Source organism: Centropristis striata, chromosome 12 (genome assembly GCF_030273125.1).
Source record: "Centropristis striata isolate RG_2023a ecotype Rhode Island chromosome 12, C.striata_1.0, whole genome shotgun sequence".
Classification (NCBI taxonomy): Eukaryota; Metazoa; Chordata; class Actinopteri; order Perciformes; family Serranidae; genus Centropristis; species Centropristis striata.
Window position 1 is genome coordinate 26121755 of NC_081528.1, and position 27466 is coordinate 26149220.

A 27466-nucleotide genomic window follows, 5' to 3' on the forward strand; every position below is an offset into this window, starting at 1 on the left:
AATGGATTCCTTAGATCTTCTCGTTTCATAAGATAGATGTGAAAATTAAGCCCGCTACAGCCCCGTGAGCCCGCCAGCTGGCCAATGAGTCCAATGTATGAGGGCGGAACACCAGAACGCCAATGGGTTCCTTTTATTACTGTAACATGCAGAGGCAATCTCGTTTCGTTGCATTTTCTTTAATTTGTTATTATTTTACATTGTCAAAAAACATATTTTCACTTGAACTTTTATGTAATTAATATTTGTGGTGTTGTAAACATGTGAAGAGCAGTTTGGAGGCGGCCAAGGCTCTATCTACTTGTAAGAGCCGCCATTTTGGAAAATTGCCGCCATGGTCATCAGAATGCAAATATGCGACAGCCTATATTCAGCCTTATTCTAAATATATTAAGCTATATGTGTACCAAATTTGGTGCTTTTATCACAAAATGAACAATAGGTTAGCTATGCCGCCCTACTATCATGTAAGATGTTGGAATTTGATATGATATATACAAATAAATATTTAGCCTGTCCTTACTCAGATTCAGAGGTAACTGCATATTCCCTCTGTGCTGTCAGTAAAGCTAAATCTAACTTTCTGTTGGCAGAGACCCCTGGAAAGTGCCTGGCACTGCCTTCAGGGCTTGAGCGACAACATGGCAACCTTAAAGGCTGCAACAAATGTGCTTCAACAGAATGTAGAAGTGGTAAGTATAAGCCTTTTCACAGCAGACATTTTGACTTGTTATAGTAATGACATTAATGGCTGTGCTCTATTCAAATGTCCTAGTAATCCATGGCAGAGTGACAGTGTGCCAGCATGCACAATATGGAACCCTCAAACTAAAGCAGCTAAATGCAATTGAATCATCATTCATTTGATTATTTCCTGCTTTGACAAGTCATAATGTCTGCTGCTGTAAAACCTCTCACCTATTGCAGTGGCATACAACTGTATGTTCAGGTTTGACTGGCTAGTAGAATCTTGACTGTTATAGCTCTAACATCCACCATTTTTTGTTTGTAGTGGATTATCTTTATTTTTTTCCAGTTCTGTAAATGATCATAACTTTATTGTTATTTTTGGCAAAGAGGCTCCCCTGTCTGGTGGTTGGCTCAGCTTCAATCGGCTTCTCAAATACTTAGCAATAGGCAAAACACATACAAAAACACTTAAGTAAACCTTCCTAAAATATCAACAATAAATCATTTTAATGGTGGGTGTAGTGTAAAGGTCTGCACTGTTGAGTCAACATCAATTATTATCATAGGCAAATGAATGACACAACCACAGCAGTAAGAAACTGCCAGCAGCGGCTAGAGAGAAGTTTCCGGACAATTTATCTTTCACATGACATCATGTGTTTGAAGTTTTTCTAACTCACACCCTGTCGTTACGGCAAGTTTACTGCATGCAATGTCATTTCCAAATTCTCTGAAAGAGTTTATATAATATACTTTATTGCTCGTAAAACATGAGTTAACTTTGTACACAGACAGAAGACCACAGTGACGACAAGATCATTGACAGTAAATAAAGACAGGAATGAATAGGTGCACATAAAGAAACAATGGATTAAGCCATGGCGGGCTCATCGTGTGAATGAAACACAGACAAATCCACACAGTTTAGCAAAGCAACTGAACAATGACAACCACAGAAAATGTTCATCAGAATGTTAAAATGTTCAAGTGCTGATGAGAGAACATTGTCTGATTTTTGTTTATAAAAATAAACATGTCCCATGCTTTATACTCATTATATACTCATTAAAATATATGTTTTGCTATTAGTCTCTATGTTACATTACTACTATAAATAATTACCTTACAGACATGTTGTATCTTTTCCTTTTTACAAAAGAGTGAAGAGTTTGGATAAATCTTAATGTTACAGGTAATGTTTTAAAAGTGTTTCTTACTCCTTCAAATATGTTATCTTACTATTTACATAACAGTGTAGAATAATACATTTCCATACTTAATATCATCTGCAAAACATTAACATATTGCCACCACGGCCTTTCATTTTTGCCTGTTTTTCCACTTTGGATCTGGAAAATTATCTGTACAAACAGTGTCATCACCATCAATGGTCAAAGTATCTGCCCCTGAAAGTCTAATACGTAAAAGAAAACATGCAGTACAGTGAAAGATAAAACACTGCATATGGTTATGGAAAATGGCACATCAACAGCGAAGGACAAACTGTTGAAAGAGAGCGCTTCTAAACACTACAAATGTGTTGTGAAACCAAAAAAAGAAGTACAACAAAGTTAAATCTTGATTTATGTTTAACATTAAATGTCAAACTCATAGTGTGTATAGTATAGTGTGTGAGGGCTGTATTCCTAAATTGCTAAATAAGCACATTGTCACACACAGACATGTTAATAAATGATCACCAAAGATGAAAAAAAATATTGAAAATGAATACATTATACATGGCTAAGAAATTATTTGTTGCATTAAATAAACCTGCCATTGATGTATGGTGTTTATCAGATATTACATGTGTGTGCTGTATGACAATAAGTATCCAATTTTTTTGTTTACACATTATATCCCAATGGACTGACTTATACATTCCGTGCAAGAATATCATACTTCTTATTTTAAACTGTTAAACAATGTTTAACATTGTGACAGGCCTGTTGTTACTATTAATTGGGCTTCTCAGCACTTTCTTTAAACAGTATGTCCGGTATACATGTTAGGCCAGTACAACTATAAAGCCTCTCTGATTAATTTCCAGGAATAACAAGAGGATGAGACACAAAGAAGATTTCAGACAGGAAACAGATGTGTTAGTTTTATTAAAATACATAGAAAACTACTTTGTGTGTTTCTTATATATTTGCTAGATTGCACAATGTATAACAGCACATAGAAAGCAAATTTGTTTATACTGTATCTGAAAACCTGAATAAAAACAAAGGATCCTTTGAAACGGGTAAGCTTTAGCTTTGAGGTGATGAGCTATGTAAAAGTGGTGGTGTGGACTCAAGTGAGGTTTTCAGCAGCAGAGTGAATAAAAAACACTTAATCAAACATTAAAAGATACATTTCAACTTCAGAGCTAATTTCAGAGGTTGTGCAAAATTCTAGTGATAAGCTTACTCACTTGCAAGTGGATGGCTATATTTAAAACTATGATTCACGACAAGTAAGATGCAAGTGAGCCATGGATCAGTGAGGGTGTAAAATACACTCTGTGCGTTATTAAGTACAGTGTGGGTATTCCTTCTGTACAGCTGAGTGAGGTAACGACACTCATTACTGTATAGTGAATAAGACTGTGACTTGGGTCTCTGCTACATTGTCTGCCCTGAGCAGGTGTGTTTAGTACCTGCACTGTTATAGTGAGAGAATGGGCCTCTGTCAGTCAATATAGTCTAAAATGTCACTCTCTAGATCTTTCAGTGGTTTTCATTTTCCAGCACTGTCACTTACATCTTGACTCTTGTATCACTACGCCAGACATTGTCAACATAGCCAACAGAGATCTCCATTTTGCATTACAACAGTTAGAAAATTCAACAAACAAACACATCACCATCTAACCAACCAACCAACGCTTTGGACTACGCAATTTACAGAAGTCGCTACTTGACGAGATCTCTGAAATATTTTTGTCCAGAGCATACATTTATTTTTGATGATTTATTATAATTTTTATAGTTCTCTTAACTCAATACATTTCAAATATATTCTTCACTTTTTTTCTTCACAAAACTTTATATTATTTGCTAAGTAGACACAACCCAAATATACATTACATATAAAATATTATACTATAATGATTTATGTATATTGTGAATATTGATATGAGGTGATTAGCCCTGTATCACCCAGTCTGTTATAGGGTTCTTATTCCGTTGTGCATTAGTTTGGTGTATCTTTATATTTCAAAACAAGATCCACAAGGCTACCTCAGGGCCTGTAAACATGAGATGGAACAGCTGCATTGCAGTTTTTACTGAGGATGAGTCTTTGCATGTCTTGTAAAAAAATGTAAACAATAAACAAATAATGAATTTGGATAGAGTAGCCACCCACATTCTGGACTGTTTTGATTTAATCCCCACCAGATTTATTCTTACTGGGCAGGCAGAGTTTTGATGGGTCGAGTGAGTGAGCTCATGTTATTGGTGTTGGAGGGAACTTGAGGGCTCACAGTCTTTGTTGGCAAGCTGCTTGAGTGTCCCATTGATTCTTCTGCTGCGCGCAGAAGCAAGGTGTAGTTGATAGCTACTTCCTCAACTTTTCTCAACAGCTGCAGCCTTTGGGTTTCTGAACGAACCCCTCTGACCAATTTGATGAAGGTCTGAGTCAGTTCACACAACACTTGAAAGCTGGCTGTGACGACAGCAAGCATACGTGTTGGGCTTTTTTCAACACTTGCCACTCGTCGACAAGATGCTCTGAATTCTTTGAAGCGCACTGCCAGCTCCTGTTTGTACTCCGCTATCTGTGAGGGCTGAAGACGAGCCTCGCCCTCAGCTTGTGGGCTGTTAGCACACTGACGGAGAATAACTAGCAACTCGTTAGCATCCAACTGGGCATTTAGGAAACCATCGGGCAAGCTGAAACTTTTCCCCTGTAGAGCCTGTACCCGTGCCAGACTCCCCTCCAGCGAACCACAGGCTCTCAGGTCAATCTCCTGTGTCTGTGGCTCCTCCTCTTCCTCCTCCTCTTCCTCCCCACTGCAGTCTTCTGCGTTAAGAACTTGGAGCGTTTTGCTTACTACAGGAAAGGTACGCGAGTCCAGCTCCATGCCTGGAAGGACTTGAAGAGGTATGGAGTATGAGAGCTCATCCTTCTCACTGCTTTCATCTGCTGCCTCACACTTCCTGTAGCAGAAACAGAATGAGCAGCATTTATCCTTTTCATCACTGTCTTCACTGGGCAGGGTCAGCAGCACCTCATTGGTGCCTTCTTTACTTTCACGCAGTAGCTCTTCTCCCTGAATGAAAAACACACCCTTTTTCCCCTTCCCCTCTGCCTGGTGAGACTGAGTGTGGACTGGCTCTATTGGAGTGGGGAGCCTCAGCCCTGTGGCCCTCACTCTCTCCATCTCCTTCTCTAGACTCTTGGCTTTGGGCCTCACTTCAGCATACACAGGTGTGCTAGTGCTATTGTCCAGCTCTCCAATGCTGTATCGCCTCTGGAGCTTCTTATATTGTGGAGCTCCCATGCAATCTGTTTGGGAAGTACAGGTAGGCAAGCAGGAACCCTGCTCTCCCTTTGGCTTTCTTGCCTCCAGACTGGTGGAGCGTATTCGTGTGGTCTTGATCTCCAAGGTCTGAGGTCTCCTTGAAGCACCTTGGGTGTGAGGGGCTTTGGAAACTGCTGGAGGGGTCTTCGAGATTGTTCTCTCTCTGCCTCTGTTTTGTGGCTCTGTTGTGGAGCCAACTGGAGTATCAGGTAGTCGCATGCCCCTACACATTCGCTTGCAGTCACAGCTGCGACGCTGCTCCCTGGAGATACCTGGTGCCTTCAGGACAGGGCTGGTGCGAAGCTGGCAGGCACAAGGAGTGCCTGAGGGCACAGGTGAGGATCCCTGGGGCAGAAATTCTCCCTGGGATGACTTGGGTTTCAACAGCTCCTCTAAAAACTCTAGCTCATATTGACGGACTTTCTGCAACTGAGCCCTTCGCTCATCTGTTTCTCTTCGCATTCTTGCTGGGAAGGTTGCTGAAAGAAGGTTTCTAAAGCTCAAGAAAGGGGCACTGCGCTGGGACTTCCCCTTACCACTGCCTTGCTTCTTTGGGTCTCTAGCTGGGAGAGTGGAGACCTTATCTACAGAGGGGCTTGGTGTTGTGAGATCATCTAAAATAGGTAAGGATTTAATGGGGCATATCTGTGATTCTGGGTGGGACTTTCCCTGGGCAACCTCAGTCTTGCTTTCAGCTGCATCTTTTCTGTCTGCTTTTGCAGGCAAACGAGGGGAGTACTTGGTTTGTATTTGAGGGCTGGGTTTTGCCAAACCAGTATCTGCTCCTACTCTCACTGCATTTTCCTTGCTGTTAGCAAGCTGGAGTCCTTTGGCCCGAAGACGCTCGTCATCTGTGGGGGAGGAGGATTGAAACACCACTATCTTCTGAACCTGTGGGTCTTTTAGTCTTAGTTGAGGCCCGGGCTCCTGTTGCACTGGGCATGTGCAGAAAAGGTCATCAACTGGCAGAAGTTCTGTAGAGCTTGAAGGCTTCATGGTCTCACTAGAGGCAGTCTTGGCATCTTGGCACATATTAGTGGGAGAAATCTTGGCAGAGGCAGTTCTGTCCACAGGTAGTAGGATTGGTAAGGCTTTGTTGCTCAGGTCTGTATTAAGAGGTGCTGTTGTCTTCCCCTTTATACCATCAGAAAGATTTTGGCTCAGTGTTTCACCAGAAGAATTTGATAACATCTGATCTTTACTGACTTTAGCTGTCAGTGAAACACCAGACACTTTAAGTTCTTCAAGTGACTTAGAAGGAGGATCAGGGGTACTTTCAGAGTTCGCTTTCATTTCTACTTTCTGTTCAGACTGAATCTCGTGATTGCCCCCGTGCTCTGTCACAACACTGAGTACTGCAGAGTCTTGACTGACTTTAAAGGGAACCGTCTTGCTGAGGATTACTTGCTTGGGTGGGCAGCCAGCACGAATCTGACCCACAGAGAAGGCCCCAGTTCCTATGGTCTTTGCAGTGCAGCCAGGTATAGCCAGGGGAAAGTCACGGCGGCAGAGGATACGTTCTTTGTTGATATGGTGAGCCAGCAGGTAGGCCTGGTTCTGGTTCTGCTTCATAGCCGACACCATCTCAGAAACATCTGTCAATTCAGAGGAGTTGGTCTCGTGGCCTGAGTCCAGTGATGACTCAGGTGTAATGGCAGCTAAGACAATCAGCCCTAAGGAGGAAGGCAACACAGCACACTGTTAGGATAATCAAGAATCAACAAATTCTAAAAACACAGCAATATTAAAATCTTGTGTTAGGTTTTATATAAAGTGAGTCACTTGTCAAACCAGACATTTGCAGTTGAGTTGATTCATCTTGATGACAAGACAGCAAACAATTTTTTGAATAGTTTTGATTTTTCCCCAAAATAAGTCCTTTGGAGTCAGATTTAAAACCAACCTCCAGACTGATCTATCAACCAGTGGGCTTTCCTCACCCAACTTGAAAGACCTGTAGCTTTTCCATGCAGATGCATGTTTTCTTGAGAAATGTTCAAAGACTACTAAATTTCCTACTCTATGTTCATGAAAATCTAAAACATTTAGTAGGTAGATTTATTACATTTACAAAAATATTAGTTATTCATCAGTTATTTTGTTGTACCTTACATTATCCATAATATCTTCAGTTTGACTTTAATATTACTCTTGTTTCAGTTATTGGTCAATTTCTTAGTTATTATTTATGCATTACTACCACAATATTAAGAAATTACAGGATTTTCTTGCCATTTCACAAGATGATCAAAATAAGTACTGCAAATGCGTAATATTAATTGATCTAAGTATCAGTATATTGGATAAATACTACTGTTAATTCTGTGTGTGAGATGTGACCCGTGGCATGACTGAGGCTGTTGACCTGCAGTCTGTGTTGGCTGTTGAGGGTGATGGGGGTAGTCCTCGGAGGCTGCCAAAGCCTCTAGTGCCTGTAAGGTGGACACCAGAGCATCATCAAGCTCCTGGGCGTGATCTCGGACTGTTCTTGTGGAAACATTATCAATTAGTGTCACAGGCACATCTTCCTTTGCTTGGGCCAGCTTCCCAGAGACGACCCCTGGGGTGGCACCACTTCGTGCTTTCCTGCCTCTCTTTGGGTCATCCTCATCTGAACTGTTGTCCCTGAAGCCAGGTGGTGGGGCAGCAATAGCAGGTGGTGGGGGTTGCAGTTTCTCTCCACCAGCATCTGCCTCGTCCTCCTCTTCATTCCCCGGAGGCGGTAGGGCCATAAGGTCAACAGCACCTCCATCTCTGGAGGCACAAGCACTGGAGCAGTGTTTCCCCGAGCTCCCACTACTGTTCGCTGCTGTTGACAGACCCTCTGCCCTATGCCTGGCTTTGCAGGAGTCACAAAAGTATCGAGAGGCTTTCTGTGATTGACCCATTGTTTGGGCCCGGATTCTGAATCCTGTATTCTCCACTGTTGGGGTCTCTAAAACCCCAGCTATTTCCTCTGTACTCTGCTGGGTGGGGTCTGACTTGGTGCGGGGCCGCCCAGGGGGCTCATGGGAAATAAAGTTTTCATTGATGTCGAGTTCAGCGTCGGCGTGTGTTTGGAGGTCTTGAAATTGTTGTTGTTCTCGAAGGTGGACATGACACAGACCCAGATGCTGAGGCTCTGCCGGAACTAAGGCCCTTGAAGACCCTGACTCCCTGTGTGAGCTTTCCCTCTCGTCCCCTCGCCGCCCTCCACTTGGCAAGCTGGTTGCCCCAGAACGTGGGTGAGCATGGTGGGAGCTTCTGTAATCTGAGAATAGAATTGTCAGAGCAGTGGAAAGTTTGAGGTGTTAAAAACTAGTGGGGATAGAGAAGATCCAGATCAGAGACGACAGCTGGTGGTCACATGGGGATTATTTGTTATTTCAGAGATGGATGTTGAAAGTTGAAGTTTGTTTGAGGTTGGAGGGTTAGATTCTGGTGGAATGTGATGGTATGATGATCCTTCTTTCATGTGAACAACAGGTTGAGACAGCAGATGACAGAGGATCTGTTCATATTTGAACATACATGTTTATGATTGCAGTTTTTAAAAGAAAAACTAACTGGAAAAAAATCCATATTGTTATTCTATCTTGGGAAAACGAAATATGGAGTATCCCATTCCAATGAGTCAAGATTGAGATGAGAGGAGAGACAGCAGAGGGCGCCATGGGATGGTAGTTCCAGGACAACCTGGTTACTGCAGATAATGGTTTCAGCCAATGAAGAAGCAGATCAATGTCCATGTACTGAACATACAATGAGGATTTTTTTAGATATTGCCTGACATGCAGTTTTTTAATATGATGCTGAAAGAAAGACACTTATACAACTCTAAATGATATGTGATATGAATGTTTCATCTAAACCATTTCAGTAAGCAATACTGTTTTCTGTAAATTCTTTCACATTTGATATATATAGTGTTATATTATCAGAGTATGTGTTCAAAATGCTTTCTAACATACCTGCCTTGGTCAGCTGAGACTGACCAGGGGTCCGGAAGTAGATGGTCCGTTTAGGGTCTACAAACAGCTTGTAGTAGCCAGAGATGAGGCATGCAAAATTACTGGCCTCAGGCCATTCCATGAGTAGGACCAGGGGCTGCAGGGGGTGGGAGGGAGGGGAATTAGGAGACTATTTAGGGGACAGGCAATAAGCATTGCCTGCTCATTTTGTAATGACCTGATACAACAAAATGTATAAAACGGTTTGTACTCAGTAATTTAATCATTTGTGTTAAATTGGAAACTGCACCTCCAAAGAGATGGCATGCAAAATTGTATGTGTTGTCGTTATTAGATGTAGTTTATAGTGTGCGTCTTTAGAGGCTGGGTTGTAATACCTTGGCCTCATGGATTGTCACCTCCACACGAGCCACTCCCTGGCTCTCTCGGTAGAGCTGGATCTTGGCAACTCTACTGAACTCGGTCAGCACTGTTGTGAGGTTGTTTTTCAGGTCAATCACATGACTAATGCCATGTCGAGGACCCACCAGTAGTGTTGTAGCCGATTGTTTTTCATCCTGTAGAAGAACACAAGAAGTTTACAATTATTTGCCCCACTTAATACAGTATACTGGAACATCACATAATTCCTTTAAAATTCCACTATTCAGATCATTCATTAATATGTTAAAAAGCATGCTCTTTACTCGACGGCACATAAGTACAATATATGGAGCAAAAAATCAAATGAAAGAGATATGTGTGTATTCCTGTACACAAAGATTCAAACATGTATTACCAGTCCAACAGTGTGGAACAGTATTCCACCGAAAGGCGGGAGGTCGTTGAGTACACGCATGTACTGCAGCTTCCCTTGGAGAGGAGGGACCTGTCAACAGAATGATAAACAAGAAATGCTCATCTTTGACCAAGGAATCCTCCAGCACTCCCAGCATCCTCCTGGGGGCACTGTTGAGCCGCAGATGTGGAATCCTAAGGTCTTATGCAACAGTTACATCTATAGAGATGAAGGACTTGTCCTCATAAAAATGTATAGTTATCAAGCAGACATAACCATAACATACAATAAATTAAAATCTTCTCTAAAGGAGCAGCACAATGTAGAGATCTAAATCTTAATAGAAATCAAGAGGGTGGCAATTTGGCAATAGGTCTTTGTGTATTCACAATGCTTATAAATGTGTTATAATGGCAATATAACCAGAGCAGTAAAATCCTCCACATTAATTGCCTAGATATTACAACTACAGAAATAGTTACAGTGAACAGTGTTGAAATGTGTTAGATGGAGAAACCTTGTTGCCTGATGGTGGTGGATGCTGGTAGGTCTTCAGCAACTGAGACAGGCTCTTGCACACATTCTTCTCCTTGACTGTTGGAAGCAAAGTGAGGGGAAGGAAAGGCTCTAGTCCCCACTCTTTTCTGTGATCAAGAGCAAAGGGAAAAGTGGAAGAGTAGACACAGAAGAGAAAAACAAGAGTAGAGTGGTTAATCAGAGTCCGGGGAACGGAGAAAACACATTTTTTTGTCTCACGGGAAGACACAGTGAGCCAAGCTTACATCCTCATTGACTCCTGGCTGGACATGACCACCCTAAGTCTATTACAGTGGATCTGTTCTGCTTCTGTGCTTGTGATGGCAAAAGCTAATTTCTTGCTAGGTTGAGGTTTTGAAGAATAAATGAGCAAATTGAGGGAGAGATGTAATTTCACAAAGCAATGGATTTCTTTGTCTCATAACGACCTAGGGAAAATGATCCTTGAGTAATTTGAGTTTTTAATACTATTGGGATTAATTATTAATCATTAAGACATTATTGAATGAACAAACTTCACTCTGGGACACACTGATATGGTACACAAAATTATTAATGAGCTAAAAAATGCAATACATCACTTTCTGTCTGTAATTTCTCACAAGTTCATTTCAAGTCTAATTTAGTTTGTGGACTTACTCGACATGCTTGAGAGAGATCTTCTGATTGGGCCGAGCCGAGGACACAGTGATATAGATATGGAGCGCAGCCAATCGTAACGTGATGTCAGATTTCCAGTCCATGCCAAAGCGCTCCTTGATGACGTCATTGCGACTCTGTTAGGACATGGTGAAATGTTGTTTTGTCCACAGCTGATTGCAAACAAAAGTGTTAAAGACCGGAATCCCTCTGTTAGTCGTCTCATTGGTTTAATTGCCAGGGACGGCTTCCAAGTGCGAAAGGCTGTTGGATATCTGATGTTAATGTGAAAGCGTTTTTGGAGAGCTTGCAACAGGGCCATTGCGTATAAAGCATGACTTTGGCATATGCAGCCGTTCTAATGGTAAAACCGGTCAAAGAAGGCGAAGCTCTTCCTCTTTGAGGGGACAACTCTCAAACAGTGTCGTAAGATTGAATTACATTCTGTTAAATCCCTATTTTATTCAGTGCTTTACCTGTATATAGAGGTACTCAAATGCAGCGGGGTCCCTTCTCAGCAGGTCTGCAGGGTCCTTGGGGAAGAAGCAGATGCGGAACAGACACTTCATCCCTTGGAAATAGGTTCTATGCACCACCTGAGGGAATACGACAACACGAGCTTGATAACCAACTACATCTTTGGCATTCATCATACAGGTCATAGTCTAATTTTTAAAAGGTGAAGAGGGTAGTCTGTATTCTGAAACAAATGAAACTACAAGAAGTGTGATTTTCCTTCAAAACCGCAGTTTCACCTCTGTGGTTTCAGGGTTGCCATTGGTCCACATGTATGCACATATACAACAAATTCTAAATGATATCATCTGACAAATTGTAAGAAACCTATAACAAGATGAGACAAATGTCGGCTCTGAAGACAAAGACGCTAATCAGAGCAATTCCATATACTAGTTATTGTATCATTTTATAAAATTTGAACTTATCTTTAGGCAGAATATCAGAGCAGTTTAAGTTCTGTTATTAAACCTGCCAGTTTCTGAACTATCTTTCTCCCTACTATACCATCCTCCTATCACTCTTTGCCATCTCTGCTGTCTGACTGACTGACAAGTTCACTGAGGTCGCTTCTATTTCATTTTTCCCCCTGATCTGGTAGGAAACCCACTGACAGAGAAAAACAGAAAAAAAGGAAAGTCCTGATGTTTGCCAGTTCTTTCATGGCATCATATAGGACTATGTTCTTTACAGCTACAGGGGAAACGTCATAGAAGAGTGTAGGCCTATGTACCAAAGCTGTGTCCTGGACAGCCCTGGTCCAATTTAATCCTTGCCCATAGAACATTTCTCCAAACCAAACTTTTAATATTTTATATGTACATAATAGCTTTGGGCTGCTGTGACATCCTTCATAGTGTCCAGCAGACAGTCACATCTCACACCAATTTTCCTGTTTTGGATTTCTTACATGTGTCAGAGGCTGGTTCTCCTGCAGCAGATGCAACCTCTGATTCTGGTCTAGACCACCTGCCTCCAGCACCAAGGCAAAGTGCTCAATGTAGCGCAGTGAGAGACGGTCCTGCAGGGAGGAAATCACATCCTGGAAGAAGACACATAGAAACTGATTATAAATTGAAATGCATTTATACAGAAAGAATACATTTATTTGCAACAAAAGAAATATTGGCTGTATAGGGCCTGTTTTCACCCTGAATTCACTTCATGTTTGTATTTGGTGGTTTGTCAAATTGATATCCTTATAATCTTTTTTGGCACTTTACTTTGATATCATATTTGTCATGTTGTGCTATAGATGGCTTCCATAGATATTTTTTATTCTACACAGTGAGTGCACGCTTTTTAAGAAAATAATGTCTGCATGTTGGGTGTGCAGGGCAAACGTTTGCTCTTGTGCAGATCAGTATCTACGAATGATGTAGAGCTTTTCTCATATCCTCTTTCTAAAATGTACAGAGAACAACGTCTAAGGGGAATTTCACGGTTTATCACATCTTACCCTGGGCTATGCCTGAGGATAAGGTTTCATTATTTCTTTGCCCTCCAAATACATTAGAGGCATGGACATTAAAGGGGATTTTATTGTAGTAATATGTTGCTGTAATTTGTCTGTAAGTCTCAGTGTGGAGGCTCATTAAGAGTTGTGAAGTGTGTACACTAATGGTTTGCTCTCCATCAACAATTTAATTGACATTCGTTGATGTAACCCAAGCTACAGCTGGGTCTGAAAAACAGGGATAAGCAGTTTTAACAGTATTGACCTGTGCGGTTTGCATTAAATGATGCCTGGGGAAACCACAGAATGCTATAGATTGCAGCTTAAAATACTGCAGGAAAGCTTCTTTAGTTGACAGACAATCTAATGGGCATACAACTGGGCATCCTATTATGCAATTGATTTAATCTGTGGCATTGTTTTATTGATCCGGGCCTTCTTATTATGCTGAAATTCCATTTAATTAGTCTGACAGGAGTTTGCTTCCTCCACTTCTCCCTTAAAGTGCTGCCGTGTTTCTCCTTCCTCCCTCACTCTCCCCCCCATGAGCAGAAGAGAGATTTGTGAAATCTAATAGAGTCTGTTTAATGAGTCTGCTCAGAGATGTCAGACTCGTCTAAGTGGCTGACAGAGACAAAAATGACCTCTGTCTGACTGAAATCATTTGTTGCTTGATGGCCGTTCCAAACACTGATACGGCGAAGTTAAGTAAATACAAAATTAAAGCAGTTTTTTGTATTTATTTTCTCAAAACAATAAATTATTAGATATAAACTATAAAGTGAGGACACTTGAGTCATTTGTGGTTAATTTATGTGTGACAGAGCTAAATGATGTCTAAGAACTCATATTACTTTTTGTAATTTATTTTCATTCATTTGTTTGCCAACTTGGGGTTAGTTTGTCAGGTTATAAACACAACCTTGACATATTATCACCTAATTAAGTTGTGTGTCAATTTCATTAAGAAATGTTTGCTATCATTCATTTGGAGTCACTTTATCTAGCACTGTTTAGGTCTTTACCAGCTCCTAAGAAATTAGCTTTTTAGCAGTTAAATCCTCCACTGGGTTCATCGGCTAGTCGCTTACTCTGTCTGCCTGCCATTTGGTGATGGACAGGTACTGTAGATAGTCTAGAGCTTTTCTACTGATAAGAACAATGAGGGTGAACAGAACAGTAAAGTTGGCAATAAAACCCTCCATAAAATTGACAGAAAGGGTATAGTTGGATGATAATTACCTCCAACTGTACAAAACTCCTGGTTACAGGTGTTCTTGTGCTGGTGATGTCATTTACAGCCAGAGTCCCTCCACTGCACTTCGACATGTCATGATGTGTTCCACATCATTCTATCAACTTTTAGTACCATACAGTACATACTGTTGAAGCAGTGTGTTCCTTTGGGACATACTACATTGTAATTTGTTGCCTCTTGAACTTTGACCCTCTCCAAAATGTGACAGGATTCAGTAAGACATCCTGGTATTTTTTCCCTACTGCATTGCACATACTAAGCATCGGGACATACTAAAGTATCTAGTATTCTGAGGTCCTTACACTGGCTTCCCATCTTTCAAAGAATTTATTTCAAAATACTATAGTTGTTTAAGGGCCGAAATACATTTCTGATCTTCTGCCTAGCTACGAACCATCCAGAACACTCGGTTCATCTGAGACGGGTCTGCTCTGTGTTCCCAGAGTCAGAACTAAACATGGAGAGGCAGCGTTCAGTTTTTATGCTCCACATATCTGGAACAAACTCCCATAAAACTGCAGGTCTGCTGCAACTCTCAACTCTTTTAAATCAAGACTGAAAACTTTTCTGTTTGCCCCTGCACTGTAACTTCTATTCCTTTGATATTTGATATTTAAAAAAAAAGTTTTATCAGCTTGCGTTCAATTTAAAAAATGTATATTTGAATGTTGAAAGCATTTATATATATATTTTCCTAAATATTTTATCCTTCATGTTGAAAGGAGCCAGCTGAGGTGGTTTGGGCATCTGGTAAGGATGCCTCTCGGGCGTCTCCCGTTAGAGGTGTTTCGGGCACGTCCAACTGGTAGGAGGCCCTGGGGAAGACCCAGAACACGGTGGAGGGATTACATCTCTCACCTGGCCTGGGAACGCCCCGGGTTCCCCCAGGAGGAGCTGAACGATGTGGCTGGGGAGAGAAATGTCTGGAATGCCCTGATTATCCTGCTGCCCCCGCGACCCGGCCCCAGATAAGCTGCTCGTTTTCAGTCTTTAGATTTTATCAATTTTATATTTGATTGTCATTTATATATTTCTCTTTCTATTGCTTTGTTTTATGTAAAGAACTTTGAATTGCCCTGTTGTTGAAATGTGCTATACAATTAAACTTGCCTTGCCATGCCTTGCCTATGGTATTACGGGTATCGAAACGCACCCCCAATCGGCAATCAACCACAGCTGTCAATCATGAGGTCACATCCCCTTTTTCATAGCAACCAATAAATACTGGTATTTAAAACCAAACTCACCAAAAATACGATAACTTGAATATACATCAGTGCATAATAACATTTAAATAATGGAAACCATCTTTGGGAGAAAATTAATTGACATGTACTCTGATTCTTTTGTTTGGCCCATGTCCCATCTGCTAAAAGGGAGCAGGCAGGACTTATGAACTACACAGCAGCCAGCTACCAGGGGTGATTGAAATGTTTTGGCTTTATTTTTAGGGAGATGTCATGTGGCTAATCTGTACATTCTATGGTTCATCACTACGAGCAACCATGACATGTATAGTCATTCGATCCATTATCTATATTAAAATGGGTTATAGCTGCTCAACATCAATAGTGTTGAAATTCAGTGGCATTTTCCATGTGCACAGCTGTAGTGTATACATACCCTAACAGTGGTACGGCTATCAAATGTGAAGGACTTAATCTGTCCATTCTCCAAGAACACCTTCAGCACATTTGGTATGAGTAGCAAGGAGTCGTCCTTGAGCATTGTCTGAAAGAGATTGAAGTAGAAAACAGCTTTTGTTTAGTAAAAAAAATGAGTATGTGTGCCAAAAAAATAATTATTTGAACAATACAAAGCTATCACGAGAGATCTGCAATTGCTATAACAAGGAGAGAAAAAGGAGGAGGTCCTTTAGGGGGAGTGTTGGGGGAGAATACAATACAATGGGGAGATACTTGAACTGACTGTGCAGTTGGAGGAGTGAAACTCTGCCTTTGGATGCCTACCCCATGCATTGTATCAGGATCAAAGAAGGCTTATTCAATTTCTCCATTGTGTCCATTCAATATGTATGCTATGCATAGAAAATTGGTTGGTGGGATTGAAAGCATTCATGACAACGTTTCGTAAGAGAAGCCGTAAGAGAAAGGCTTGATTCAAGGTTACTGCTTTTACTTAAAGCACTCGTTAGAAGAAAAGTTATGATATGCAGTTCAGTTCATTCTTGCTCGGATCTGATGTGACAGGCACTCTCTCCCTTTTTTTTTTAATCTCGCTGAGGGCTTTTTAAGAAAATGACTCCGTTCCCATTATGTAGTTTCAAAGAAGCACAGTTTTGATCAGAGGGAAGGAAGGTATCTTAATGTGATAAGATAGACCTCGGGGTTTAATGTGACATGTCGCAAAGATGCAGACCCAAATGAAATCCTCTGTAATTCTTGGCCAAAACAAAATCAATCCTCATCTTTTTCTTGTATTTCTTTCGATGGCGGGGTTTGTAAGAACTGTAGGCAGACATTGCTCATGACAGTAAAGGGATGTGGATTTATTGCAACAATATATCTCAGAAAATGCATTTAGTTGAAATGGAGAGCCGTGTCCACAGCAGATGCCCGGCAGTCTGTTTTTGGAGAACTTAAGCATTCAGAAAGCCCAACAAGCTGTTGTTCTGTGCAGATTGGAAGCGACTAAAGCCTGAGTTATGAGTGAACAGATCTTTTTGTCCATATTGCAGCAGGGTGAACCAGTGACGAGATGCTACAAACAGGTTTATCACTTCCAATTACAAGCCCCTACCTTTGTTCTTGTTGGTGAGGAGGGGCGGGAGCTGATATTTGTCACATGCTTGAAACGTGTTAGGAGAGGAAATCACAGCTCAGTGCCATGGCCTCATCTGTCATCCCCCCATGACGCCATGCTAGGTGGCCATCACTGATAAGTCTTCAGATGATCAATAGCAGCCTGTGGCTCCTGACTAGAAATGTCTTTCATGCTTTGGGGGGATGGCGGCTAAAACATCTGATCTTTGCTTATCTTAGTCCCCTTGTACCTCTGCACCAACAGTGCTCTGCTCTGTTTCTTGAGCTATGATCAATTGGATTTACAATTCTTAGAGAGTCGTAGGGAGATTAGTTGAGTAACAGAGGAGATCCAGCTCTCCTGTAGTATTGCAGGAGCCATTAATAGAGCTGATGGCCTTTGCTGCTTTGTAGGAATGTCTCTCACTCAAATCTCATATAGAAAATCTCTGAGTTGACATGATTTTCACTAGCAGTACTGCCAGGTTGGAGTGGATGGTAAAATAAGTTGTAATGGAAAGCGAGCTCCAGCTGTCTGCGTTGGCTTTATCCAAAGGTTAACAGACCTAGTGGTCCATGTGATGAGCAATCCTTTTCTCTACCTTTCTCCATTAGATTCAGGTAAATAGAAAATAGAATGATGAAATACCCTGCCCTCCAACTTCTGATTCTTTATTGATTGTCCGTTGCTTGTCATCTTCATGCTCCCACTTTATTTACTGTGTAACCTCCTCCTCCCCTCCATAGATCCTTCATTGGCCACCAGGAATAAGGGAGGCTGCAGTCTTCACTCCCTTCACTTACGAAAAAACACTGCATTACCCTGTCTCCCAATCATCTGGAATTGGTAAAGTTGCGGCAAACATAAAACAATCACTAGTAGGAAGCAGACCTCCGTCAGGTCCAAGTGCTTTATCTTGGGATTTTACCAAAAGTGAAAAATAATGTGTGTAACTTTCTGCCTCATGATTTGCATCAGCTCAAAATTAAATATGTTCTCCCCTAGCACATGCTACATCCTTCCACCAAGGTTTATGACAATTCAGCCAGTAGTTTTTCTGTAATTCTGTTGACAGACAAGCGTATTTTAATCCCGTCACATATTGGCTGAATTTGGCAAACACACCCACACGGTGCACAAGAAAAACATCTTTTTTATGCAATTATTTGATCAAATTTTTAATATCATTAATATAAGATATGAAGAAGAAAAGATATATGTGATTAGAAAAAAAACATAAATAGCTTCCATTCAGCATAAATTAAAATAACAACAGCTTCTTCTTTCTCTGACCACCTTTACCCCCAAGTAAATCATTTGTGTACAATCTCTTGCTTCATACTGCCAAAAAGAAGGTCTTAAGTGAGCAATGTGAAATGGTGTAGCCCACTTAAGAGACATCTGTAGCTGGTAGATGTTGATTAGTCAGGAAACTTGGAACATAAATTGCTCTGTCATCTGCAACCAGGTCAACAAAAGCAATCTCATAACCCGTTGGCTATCATCTATTGACTTTTGAGCGTCTGTGGGCAAGGGCCAACATTTCTGGGGATCCGGTGTAGCCAGTGTATAAGCAGCTAATGGATATCTGGGCCAAGATTTCCTCTTCCGTGCACTACTCATTGTTTACAGTCCAATTAGCAGAGACCCAGGAGCTGAATTGAAGATGCAAGACGATGTCTAAGACCACATTGTTTCACAAAAAGCCAGTTCAGCAAAGTCACCTAAGCTATTAAAAAGCTAAATAATCAGACGACTGCCAATGGGTTTTGAGGATTCTGCATTTATCAGCAGAATCGGTTTATGGTGATTACAGTAAGAGTTGATGGTCAAACAACCACAAACTTCAAAATTACAAAGAGACATCTTGGCTGCTTTCAAAATCTGTGTGCCTTTGAAGAGAGGTTCAAGTTCTGCATGAGATAATTCAAATCAGTCAGCAAAGTAATTTATTCGAGGCCAAACCACTGGACCGAAGGCTCACACATACACACACACAGTAGAGAAGCTCTTATTGAAATAAAAGGATGGAGAGAGGCTTTTTTACGATTGCTGATCAAACAAAACAAATGTGCAGTGGGAGAGAGAGAGAGAGACAGGGTAACAGCATGTGTTTGCATGCACATGATACAGAGAGACACGACTAGATGAACTTACTGAGTCTGGGTCGCTGATGGACACTTGCTCTGAAAAGCGCACTTTAGGCGGGTTGGTTCGCAGGCGGGCCTTTTTGGCTGCACTTATGAAGGCAGACTTAGGTGACTGAGGATAAGAAAAGAGAGAGAGGAACTCTTGAATCAGCTTGAAATAAGAGACACAAATGAAAGAAAAGCCCCTGTGACTGCCAGTACTAAAGACACGTGTGATGGAGAGCTGGCTAATGCTGCTGCAATGCGACAACTGCAAACCTGCTTCCAACATGAAACTCACCTGCTATAAAAGTTTCAATACTTTTAAATTGTGGTGCTTGTTGGTCTTATCATAAAAAGATGTTTGAGCCAACGCAAGCAAATCCCTGCAGAACTACTGCATAACTCATGAATCTAGGTTCCATATTATGAAACTGGAAAAAAAAAGGATTCAAATCTATTTGCATTTTAATATCTGTATTTCATCTTCTAAAAGTATCTAGTTTAGTTAGTCAGCTAAATAAATGCTATATTTCTATTTCCTCTTTATGGTTGGAAGCACACTAAATTTTTATTTAATAAGGATCTTGTGTATGTGTTTATGTCTGCACTGAACTGTTCTTAAAGGGGTTACCAGTAAAAAAAACCCCACTCTAATGTGCAAGCATGGCCATGAATACTAATGTATGTCTGCACTGCATTGGTGTGCACTGACACACAGAATACTGTACAGTGTCTCTGTATGATTCAGAGTGACAGGAAAAGTGTACAGACTGATAAAGAGTAAGAGAAATCCTGAGGGAGAGTAACATGAAAGAGAGTGAGTGTCCCATTATACTACCTGATGGGGCTGCAGCACAGTGAGAACTATAGTGTCTTTACAGCGTCTATGGAAAGACAACAGAGAGTGGAGTGGGTTAGATAACGCCACAGACAGCATGGTATTTGGAGAGCTTCACGGTTTATATCTGCCATATCCTCACTGGCCTTCAGCTGTAAAAAGACTGTTTGTGTTGATGTAACGCATCAGCAGCTATGAGAACAATTTGTTCCTTTTGATCCACCCTCTTCACCCATGTCCTCTATACTTCCACTTGCCCGTGTCGCTGGTCCCCTGGTCCATACCCTCCCCCCTCCCTCCTCCCGCTCCCTCCCTCCTGGGACAGTAAAGGATGTTACCTTACAAGGTCTATGACTCTCTCTCGGGGCGCGTCGCTCACCGTCTCCTCGTTAATGGCCAAGATCTGGTCTCCAGGGAGAAGCTTGCCAAAGGAGGGGCCGTCTGAAGATAAGATTGAACACACAGCCAGCATGCAAAGTCATATACATACAGTAAAAAGGAAAGTTTTCATTTGAACTATTTCTCACATGCACACACTAACCAGCAGAGACGGAGCGTACAATGACAGGCCTCTGGCTGCCTGCAATGAAGCCGAAGCCTTGAGTCGGGTGGCGCTGGATGGTGACCTGTCGAGCTGAGGCAGGACTTAGGGTACCACTGTCCATACCATCTTGGCTCTCCTCTAACATTGCAGAGCTGAAGAGTACACACACATAGAAACACATTCATAAATAATACAACATATGTCAAAGTGCACTGAAAATGAGCAATTACATAAGATATAAGACAAAACTTTATTCATCATGATGGAAATTGCTGCATATATATTCCAGAGACCATCTGTGCAAGCTGCTTATTGTTATATATTTACTTTTGTCATTGGGTGACAACCTCTGGTAGCCGAAGCAATTATCAACAGAGCAAAGGAGGAAGTCAGGTGATGCAGTATACAGGTTGAGAATGAAGGAGGTCATTGGAAGGTGGTTGGATGAGTTAAACAAACACGGGGAGCGCTTTTCAGGTGTGTGCAACACAAACGTTGGGTTATTTGAAATTAACTGGTGGTTTTGTTTCTTGTTTTGTGACGTTACATGACACCACGTAATGTAACAACTCACAACTTCTTTACCTAAACCTAACCAAGTGGTTTTGTCACTTAAACATAACCAGGGCTGGACTGGCCATCTGGCATACCGGGCAAATGCCCGGTGAGCCGGCAGGTCTTTTGGTCCGAACAACTTGAAAAGACAAAACAAAATGATTACATTTTTTAATTTTTAATTTATTCTTTGGTTGATTGACCAAACACAACAGGTAGAGGGATGTCCGACGGCCAAGGCCCCTCCTCCTTGGCTCTTCTGCTGTCAATCAGCCAGTGACGTCACGGCCCGACACAGGTCTTTTCGGCCAAACAACCTTGGTTATGGTTTTGGTAGACTTGGTAGGCCAATTGTCAATAAAAAAAACGTAGAGAGAGAAACGACAAGCCCTACAGGCAGATGCTGCAAAATGCGCTATACTAACTGAAATGTTTAGTGCCGTAGCAGCTTGACCTGACTCGGCACGACGACGGCAGGTGATGATGGAGGAATCAGCTTTTAGGGAATTAGGAGAGAGGTGGAAAGATGGCAGCACCCGGCAACATGCGGTAAGAAGCGATAAATGGTTCTCTACCTGGCTCAAATATCATGAAGTCAGGTTAATAACTGTATTTTGTTAGCTTGCTAACTTTTTGAAGACAACATGTGTAGCTTGCTTGCTACATTATCAATGTGTCGTGTATAGACTCAATGGTATAGACGGGTGTCTTGTTTACAAACAGTAACGGGTGCGCGCGCAGTCAGGGGGCAAAAGCATATTAAGAGAGGACATTTTTTATGCCTGCACTAAGGACAGTAAGAGTTTGGCACGCCCAAACTTTTAATGGAGTTAAACAGTTATAGACTTAAACTTCATTGACTGGCACTGTTTGGCTTGCTGTTGTTACCAGTTTAATATTATAGTGCCTTGTCATAATTGCAAGTTGGTCAGTCCTGTTAGTGTTGTGAAGCTGGTTTGCTGTTACCTGTGTCAGCCTGATCAGGTATTAATATACTTGGAGGTGATAAACAGACTAGCAGTTAGACGTTAGGGTTATGATATTGTGTGACAGGTTTAAATGTGCTAGTAGGGCATTTGTCTCTGCAGGGTAATTTGCCCACCCAAAGGGATCTTTTTCGATATGGAGTTTCCACTGTTCTTTTACAGTACTGTGTGTTCTTTGATATTTTCCTGCAGGCCTATGGAAAAATAACATTTCAGATTCAACCATTCATGTGATGGACCTGGACCTTGTAATTCCACGAAGTGACAGCTTTTTCAAATTTGTTTTATAGCCCGGTCCTGTTTCTGAGGACTTGGCCTTAAAATGTTAAATAAACCGGTCATACATCTATGAGAATGTGTTGCAATATTCTCTTTGCGCAAAGACAAAGTGTCCAGGTCAGTTGTAGCACAATATACCTGTCACATGCGTTCGTGTGTCCATCCTGGACCTTGGCCATCCCCTGAGAGGAGGGAGCAGCATGGGACAGGGTTGCACTGCAAAGGCCGCTCTCTGTTTTGCAATCATTCACCTGCACAATGAAAAGGAGGCGACAAGGGAAGCAAGCACAGAAATAAAATACCCTGCTTTCTCCACAGGATGCAAAAATGCTCTTTTGAAGCATTTTCTGCGTTGAAACCACAGCTTGTCAGAGCACATCTTGGAATGCTGCACAGAAAAATAAAATGATTGATGTGAAGGAGAAAAATGTAACGTTTAAGATTACAGTCTTAGATGTTTTCCAGTGTCAACAAGTTGCATTCTGCTCCTCACAAGTCTCTGCTTTGTAGTGAACAAATGCTCAAGATGGAAGCAGAAATGTGGGCATTTGACTTGCTAAAAGCATCTGACATTTTAGGCCTGCATTTCGAAAAAAAAAACTGCAATTATCAAGACCTATAACATAATGCACTAGAGTATGTAAGACATTAAGGTCTCGAAATCTGCCAGCCTGCAGTGTGGACCAAGCTACTGCTGTGAACCACACATGCTCTTTTACAGATGCCTGTGTGGGAGGCAGTGAAAGCAAGATTACTAAAAGACTGTGTGTGTATGTGGCACGTGGGTTTCTGTGTTTGTGGCAGAAAAGGACTGAAAAAATGGACGGAAAGGATTGTGTGGAGGGAAGAGAGCCAGATATTTATGCTCATATCTGTGATCTAGGACTCTGATGATTGCTGACTAAAGATGAGGCACTGATTGTGATGTTAATGGTGCAGATGGGCTTAAACACAGAGACATGGATAAAGTGCGTGACGGTGCTGTTGATTATTATGCAGGGATACAATGTCGAGAGCAAATACCTTTCTGAGTGCCACAGGCAGAGAACAAACTGTCAGTATTAGGAGGCTGAGTCACATTAGTCAATAGTTCAGATTCATATTCTTGTCACTTGTTGTTTCTGATAACAGTGGCTTATGGGGGAGCATGGCTCATTTACAATTCCAGTGATGCATTACTGATCTCTACCTTGTGTCATAGTATCAGATGAGGTTTGATGGATCGTAGATAGGCTTCATATTGAGCTCAGTCCATGACTAAAAATCCATTATATTACGTGTGCTTTGAATTTCAATTATGCTAATCATTTAAAAAGATTAGATTTGAATAAAAATGTCTGTATTCAATATTCAGCTGACTTACAAAGGATCATCTGTCTGTATCAAAGGTGCACAGCAGTGACAAACGGCTCTGCACCAGCTGGTTCTGCCTCTAAAAAGGATTAGATGTTTTTGATTGAGAATGATTATTTTCTCCTTTGATTTTCCCAATGGATTTTGACAGTGCATTTCTCTCATTTGTTCTCCTTCTTTCTGTCCCTCTAATGTCTTCCTCTTCCCACCATCTGTCTCCCTCTCCAGTTGCTGGAAAGACACTCATTCTGTTGGATAACGAAGGAGTTGCCAGTGACTAGCCGTCCATCAGGTGTGTATGTCATTATGAATGTCAGTAACTCCTCAACATGTCCTCTCAAGTGCAGAGGAGCCGAGATTTATTCTCAGCAGGGAGACAACATAAATATCCTTGTTGTGAATAGCCTGCACTTACACCTTATCGATAATTCACAGACCCTTTGTTCTATTCCGATAGACCTTGAGTGTATCTGTACATATTAAACTGAAATATAGCTGAAAAATATGCAGTGCCACAGACATAGTTGTAGTTGTAGTTATACGAGCATACATAACTGTTATTGAATCAGAAACAGAGGAATATGTCCTAAAGCTTTGCGGAGACTGCACAAGGATTTACAACTCTAAATTCCTCACTTGATTGAGAGATGAGTTTTGGCATTCAAAATAAGTGGGGAGGAAGAAGTGAACAGAAGGGAGAGCGATGAAGGTAGCCGGGGGACACTGAAGCTTACATGTCTGCAAAGATAAACAGCCATTCGTCAGAGGGGCAGACCTTTTACCGAGAGAGGACACCGAGGAATTCTGTCAAGAAATGATCCCCAAGGGCATCGGCAGGCCTGCCGGTTGCTATGACTACAGCTCTCGATAGCCTGTTGGAGCTCGGGTGGACGGAGGGATAGTGGGTGGATGAGAATAGTGATGCGGCCGCTATAGGGGAGAGAGACGTTGGAGCCAGACGCTCTTCGATCACCCCACAGCCGCTGTGGCCAGATGCCAACATTTCCTCGGGCACCAGAGGTCAGAGCGTCACATACCTGCTCGGCTCCAGTGTCCCAGTCTGCAGCAGCTCTACAGGCCTCAGGGTCTGGGGAGAATGACCTTTTGCTTATTAATGTCCCAGGCCTGCATTCTAACGGGGGTATCATGAGCTTCGAAGGGCAATTTATGTCATACAGCAACATCGCTGATTAGTTTCAGTTCCAGTGTGACCAGGTGTTCAGAAATGACAGACGCAGGTTGATGCATTGTAAACCAACCGACCAACAACCAGTCAGTCAGTCAGTCAGTCAGTACACACTGATGTAACCATCTTCCAGTGTATTGGTTAGGGTTAGGTACATAGGTACACTGGTTACAATCCAATAAAATCTTTAGAATTAAGACTCCAAGAGATTTTGATGAAACTCTTTGGTGGAAGCTTTAGTTTTGTTATTGTGTTTCTAATTTATTCACTGGACGTCACTAAAATGTCACTAAGAGTCTGGTACAGTTATTAATATTTTTTTCCCCTATAGACAGTATTGTTAAGGTAAAAGACACCTTAACAATACTTGTCTGTCTGTAACAAAAGATATATTAATAAGTTTCACTGGAGACTATATAACCCTGTTTGGACTTGTCTGGAACAGAATATAACTATGATTCACACAGAGTTGCAAGATAAATAAAATAAGGGCTGTATGAGGGCTGAAAGACACAAAAATTAATTGAAGAAAATTGGAGTGAGGAAAATGCTTGTGAAATGAAGAATAGGGTGATAAATTATCAAGTGATTTGATTAATTTAAAGGCGATTTGATTAAAACAGTCAGTGGTATGATGAAAACAGAGCCATTTTTTCATTATTTTTCCTGTCATCTCTCATCATTCACTTAACAAAATTGCCGTTTATCATTTAAGGCAAGCGGCCACAAGGGTGGGAGTAATAAAAAATAATTGAAAAAACAAATTTAAATTATGGAAAATGAATAATGCATGTTATGAAATGTATGTGAATTTAAAAAATAGATTGATAATTTGTCAACTGATTCGATAAACTTGATTGACATTTCTAAATTCCAGACGCTACTATTGCTAAATGAGAGTCCATATCCGGAGCTGCCCAGCATTGATATTTTACAAGCTACCTGTAGGTTTCATAGTAGTCAGACCTTCATTTAGCTGCCATAGCAACTCCAATTCAGCCAGCACAAATACCATCCCCAGGGATCTAACTTGTGCAATGGCAGCAGCAGATAGTTTATTGATCCAATGGGGAATCAAGGTGGTCCAAGATCAGTTGATCAGTGGGCGTTGTTTTTGGGTGGAAATAACAATAATTGTTCTCTGTAAATGATAAATGTCAGTTGGGTGCTGTACATGATGAATAGTAGACAGTAACACAGGGCTGTTGATTATCAGAGCATCAGTGTTGTAAATAAAATGTAAATAAAGTGTGTCTTGATGTCTATTTTTCAGTTCACTTCCATTTTCTTTTCAGTCATCTTTTGGTACTCCCATCCTTGACGTCACTTTGGTTTTGTGAAATAGAGCTCTGTTTTCCACATATAGTATCATGCCTATTTTAATCAAGTCGACTTTAAATTAATAAAATCACTTGATAATTGATCACTCTACTTTTTCATTTCACATCCATGTAACCCTCTGTTTTTTAATTCATGCGCATTTTTACAACATGCATTTTTATGAAATACATATTTGACTTCTCATTGTTTGTTTGTTTGTTTTGTTTGTTTTTATAAACCACTAAAAACAACAGAATGGACAGATTCAATTGAGAATAAAGAGAAAAAAAAGAAAGAAAAAAACACATCTTCTATTTGATATAGAGGTAGCTACATCAGTGAAGGCCATTTTAAATGTTTTTAAAAACTGTTTCTCTGAGATTAAATTAAATTTTTGTGGAGATCTTAAGAGCCCATAGCTGCTGTAAACACTGTTGAAACTGGATGGGCGCTGCAGGAAATTTGCCAGCAAATTAGTTTAGTCTGAAAGCAAAGATGAAGGACATCTTAGCCATTGTGAGTACAAATGGTGACGCCAGAAAGCTGCAGTCTTGTTCAGGAAAATTAGACATACCGCTGAAAACCCTTGAGGAGAGGGTAAATAAGCTTCTCCTGTAGTTGTCTAACCTTTTACTACACTTACTGTCCCTACAGCCAGCCAACACATTGTGTCCAGTTTGTTCAGCTGTTATTTTTTAAATTCTAATTCAATTTATTATCTGAACTGTACTTAAATGGCCCCTGGAAGTTGTCTCACACTGTTAAAATAAATTGGGGTGATCCTTGGCTAATAAAGGATGCTGCGGATGCTAAGGAGTGCCTTTCATTGTGCATCTGACTCAGACCATATAAACTTCATAAATTATGTATTCTAAATTATAAAAATCCTTTAATAGGAAATGCCTCTTAAATCTGGCTAAGACCTTAAAGATACAAGCATAAAAGGGCAGAGTTGGTTAATATTGTTAGTACTTTTCACAACACATAAAGACAAAAACCTGTTTAACATAAGTGTCTTGCTTGGAGATTTAAGTTTTTGTAAGTTTGATTAAATGCATTATTGGGGATTATTATTAGAAAATATAAAGCCTATTTAATGAAATGGCTAACCTTTCAACAGGCAAACTCTTATGGAGGAGCTTGGCAACTTTGATTTATGCATTTAGGGTAAAT

The 27466-nt window shown here is 41.0% G+C and overlaps 1 protein-coding gene and 2 long non-coding RNA genes across 8 annotated transcripts in view; 1 reads left to right on the plus strand and 2 right to left on the minus strand.

Moving 5' to 3' along the window:
* The window catches only part of LOC131981742 (uncharacterized), a 68090-nt gene that overhangs the window by 3831 nt on the left and 36793 nt on the right, over positions 1 to 27466 (plus strand). For 2 of the 3 annotated variants that reach the window (XR_009395322.1, XR_009395323.1), the window contains 2 exons: positions 594 to 692; positions 24016 to 24079. This is a non-coding gene — a long non-coding RNA (uncharacterized LOC131981742). Of the gene's footprint in view, positions 1 to 593; positions 693 to 12542; positions 12599 to 24015; positions 24080 to 27466 lie in introns of those variants that run through there. The other variant, XR_009395324.1, reaches the window with a different exon arrangement.
* Positions 2820 to 20763, minus strand: frmpd3 (FERM and PDZ domain containing 3). Of its 4 annotated transcripts, XM_059346171.1 has the most exons (14): positions 20612 to 20763; positions 20409 to 20511; positions 20071 to 20116; positions 19258 to 19362; positions 15961 to 16068; positions 12534 to 12665; positions 11584 to 11703; positions 11108 to 11244; positions 10449 to 10575; positions 9932 to 10021; positions 9531 to 9710; positions 9154 to 9289; positions 7569 to 8453; positions 2820 to 6876 (listed from the first exon to the last, which is right to left on the minus strand). In XM_059346171.1, exons 1-14 carry the CDS (start codon positions 20757 to 20759, stop codon positions 4085 to 4087), a joined length of 5109 nt encoding a protein of 1702 aa, XP_059202154.1. In that variant the 5' UTR covers positions 20760 to 20763; the 3' UTR covers positions 2820 to 4084. The 4 variants fall into 4 exon arrangements, with proteins under 4 accessions (XP_059202154.1, XP_059202157.1, XP_059202156.1 ...); XM_059346174.1 differs by lacking the exon at positions 20612 to 20763 and having other exon boundaries at positions 20414 to 20480; XM_059346173.1 differs by lacking the exon at positions 20612 to 20763 and having other exon boundaries at positions 19258 to 20116; positions 20450 to 20494.
* The window catches only part of LOC131981743 (uncharacterized), a 76802-nt gene continuing 71912 nt past the window's right edge, over positions 22577 to 27466 (minus strand). Inside the window, exon 3 of the long non-coding RNA XR_009395325.1 lies at positions 22577 to 22685. This is a non-coding gene — a long non-coding RNA (uncharacterized LOC131981743). The remainder of the gene's footprint in view (positions 22686 to 27466) is intronic.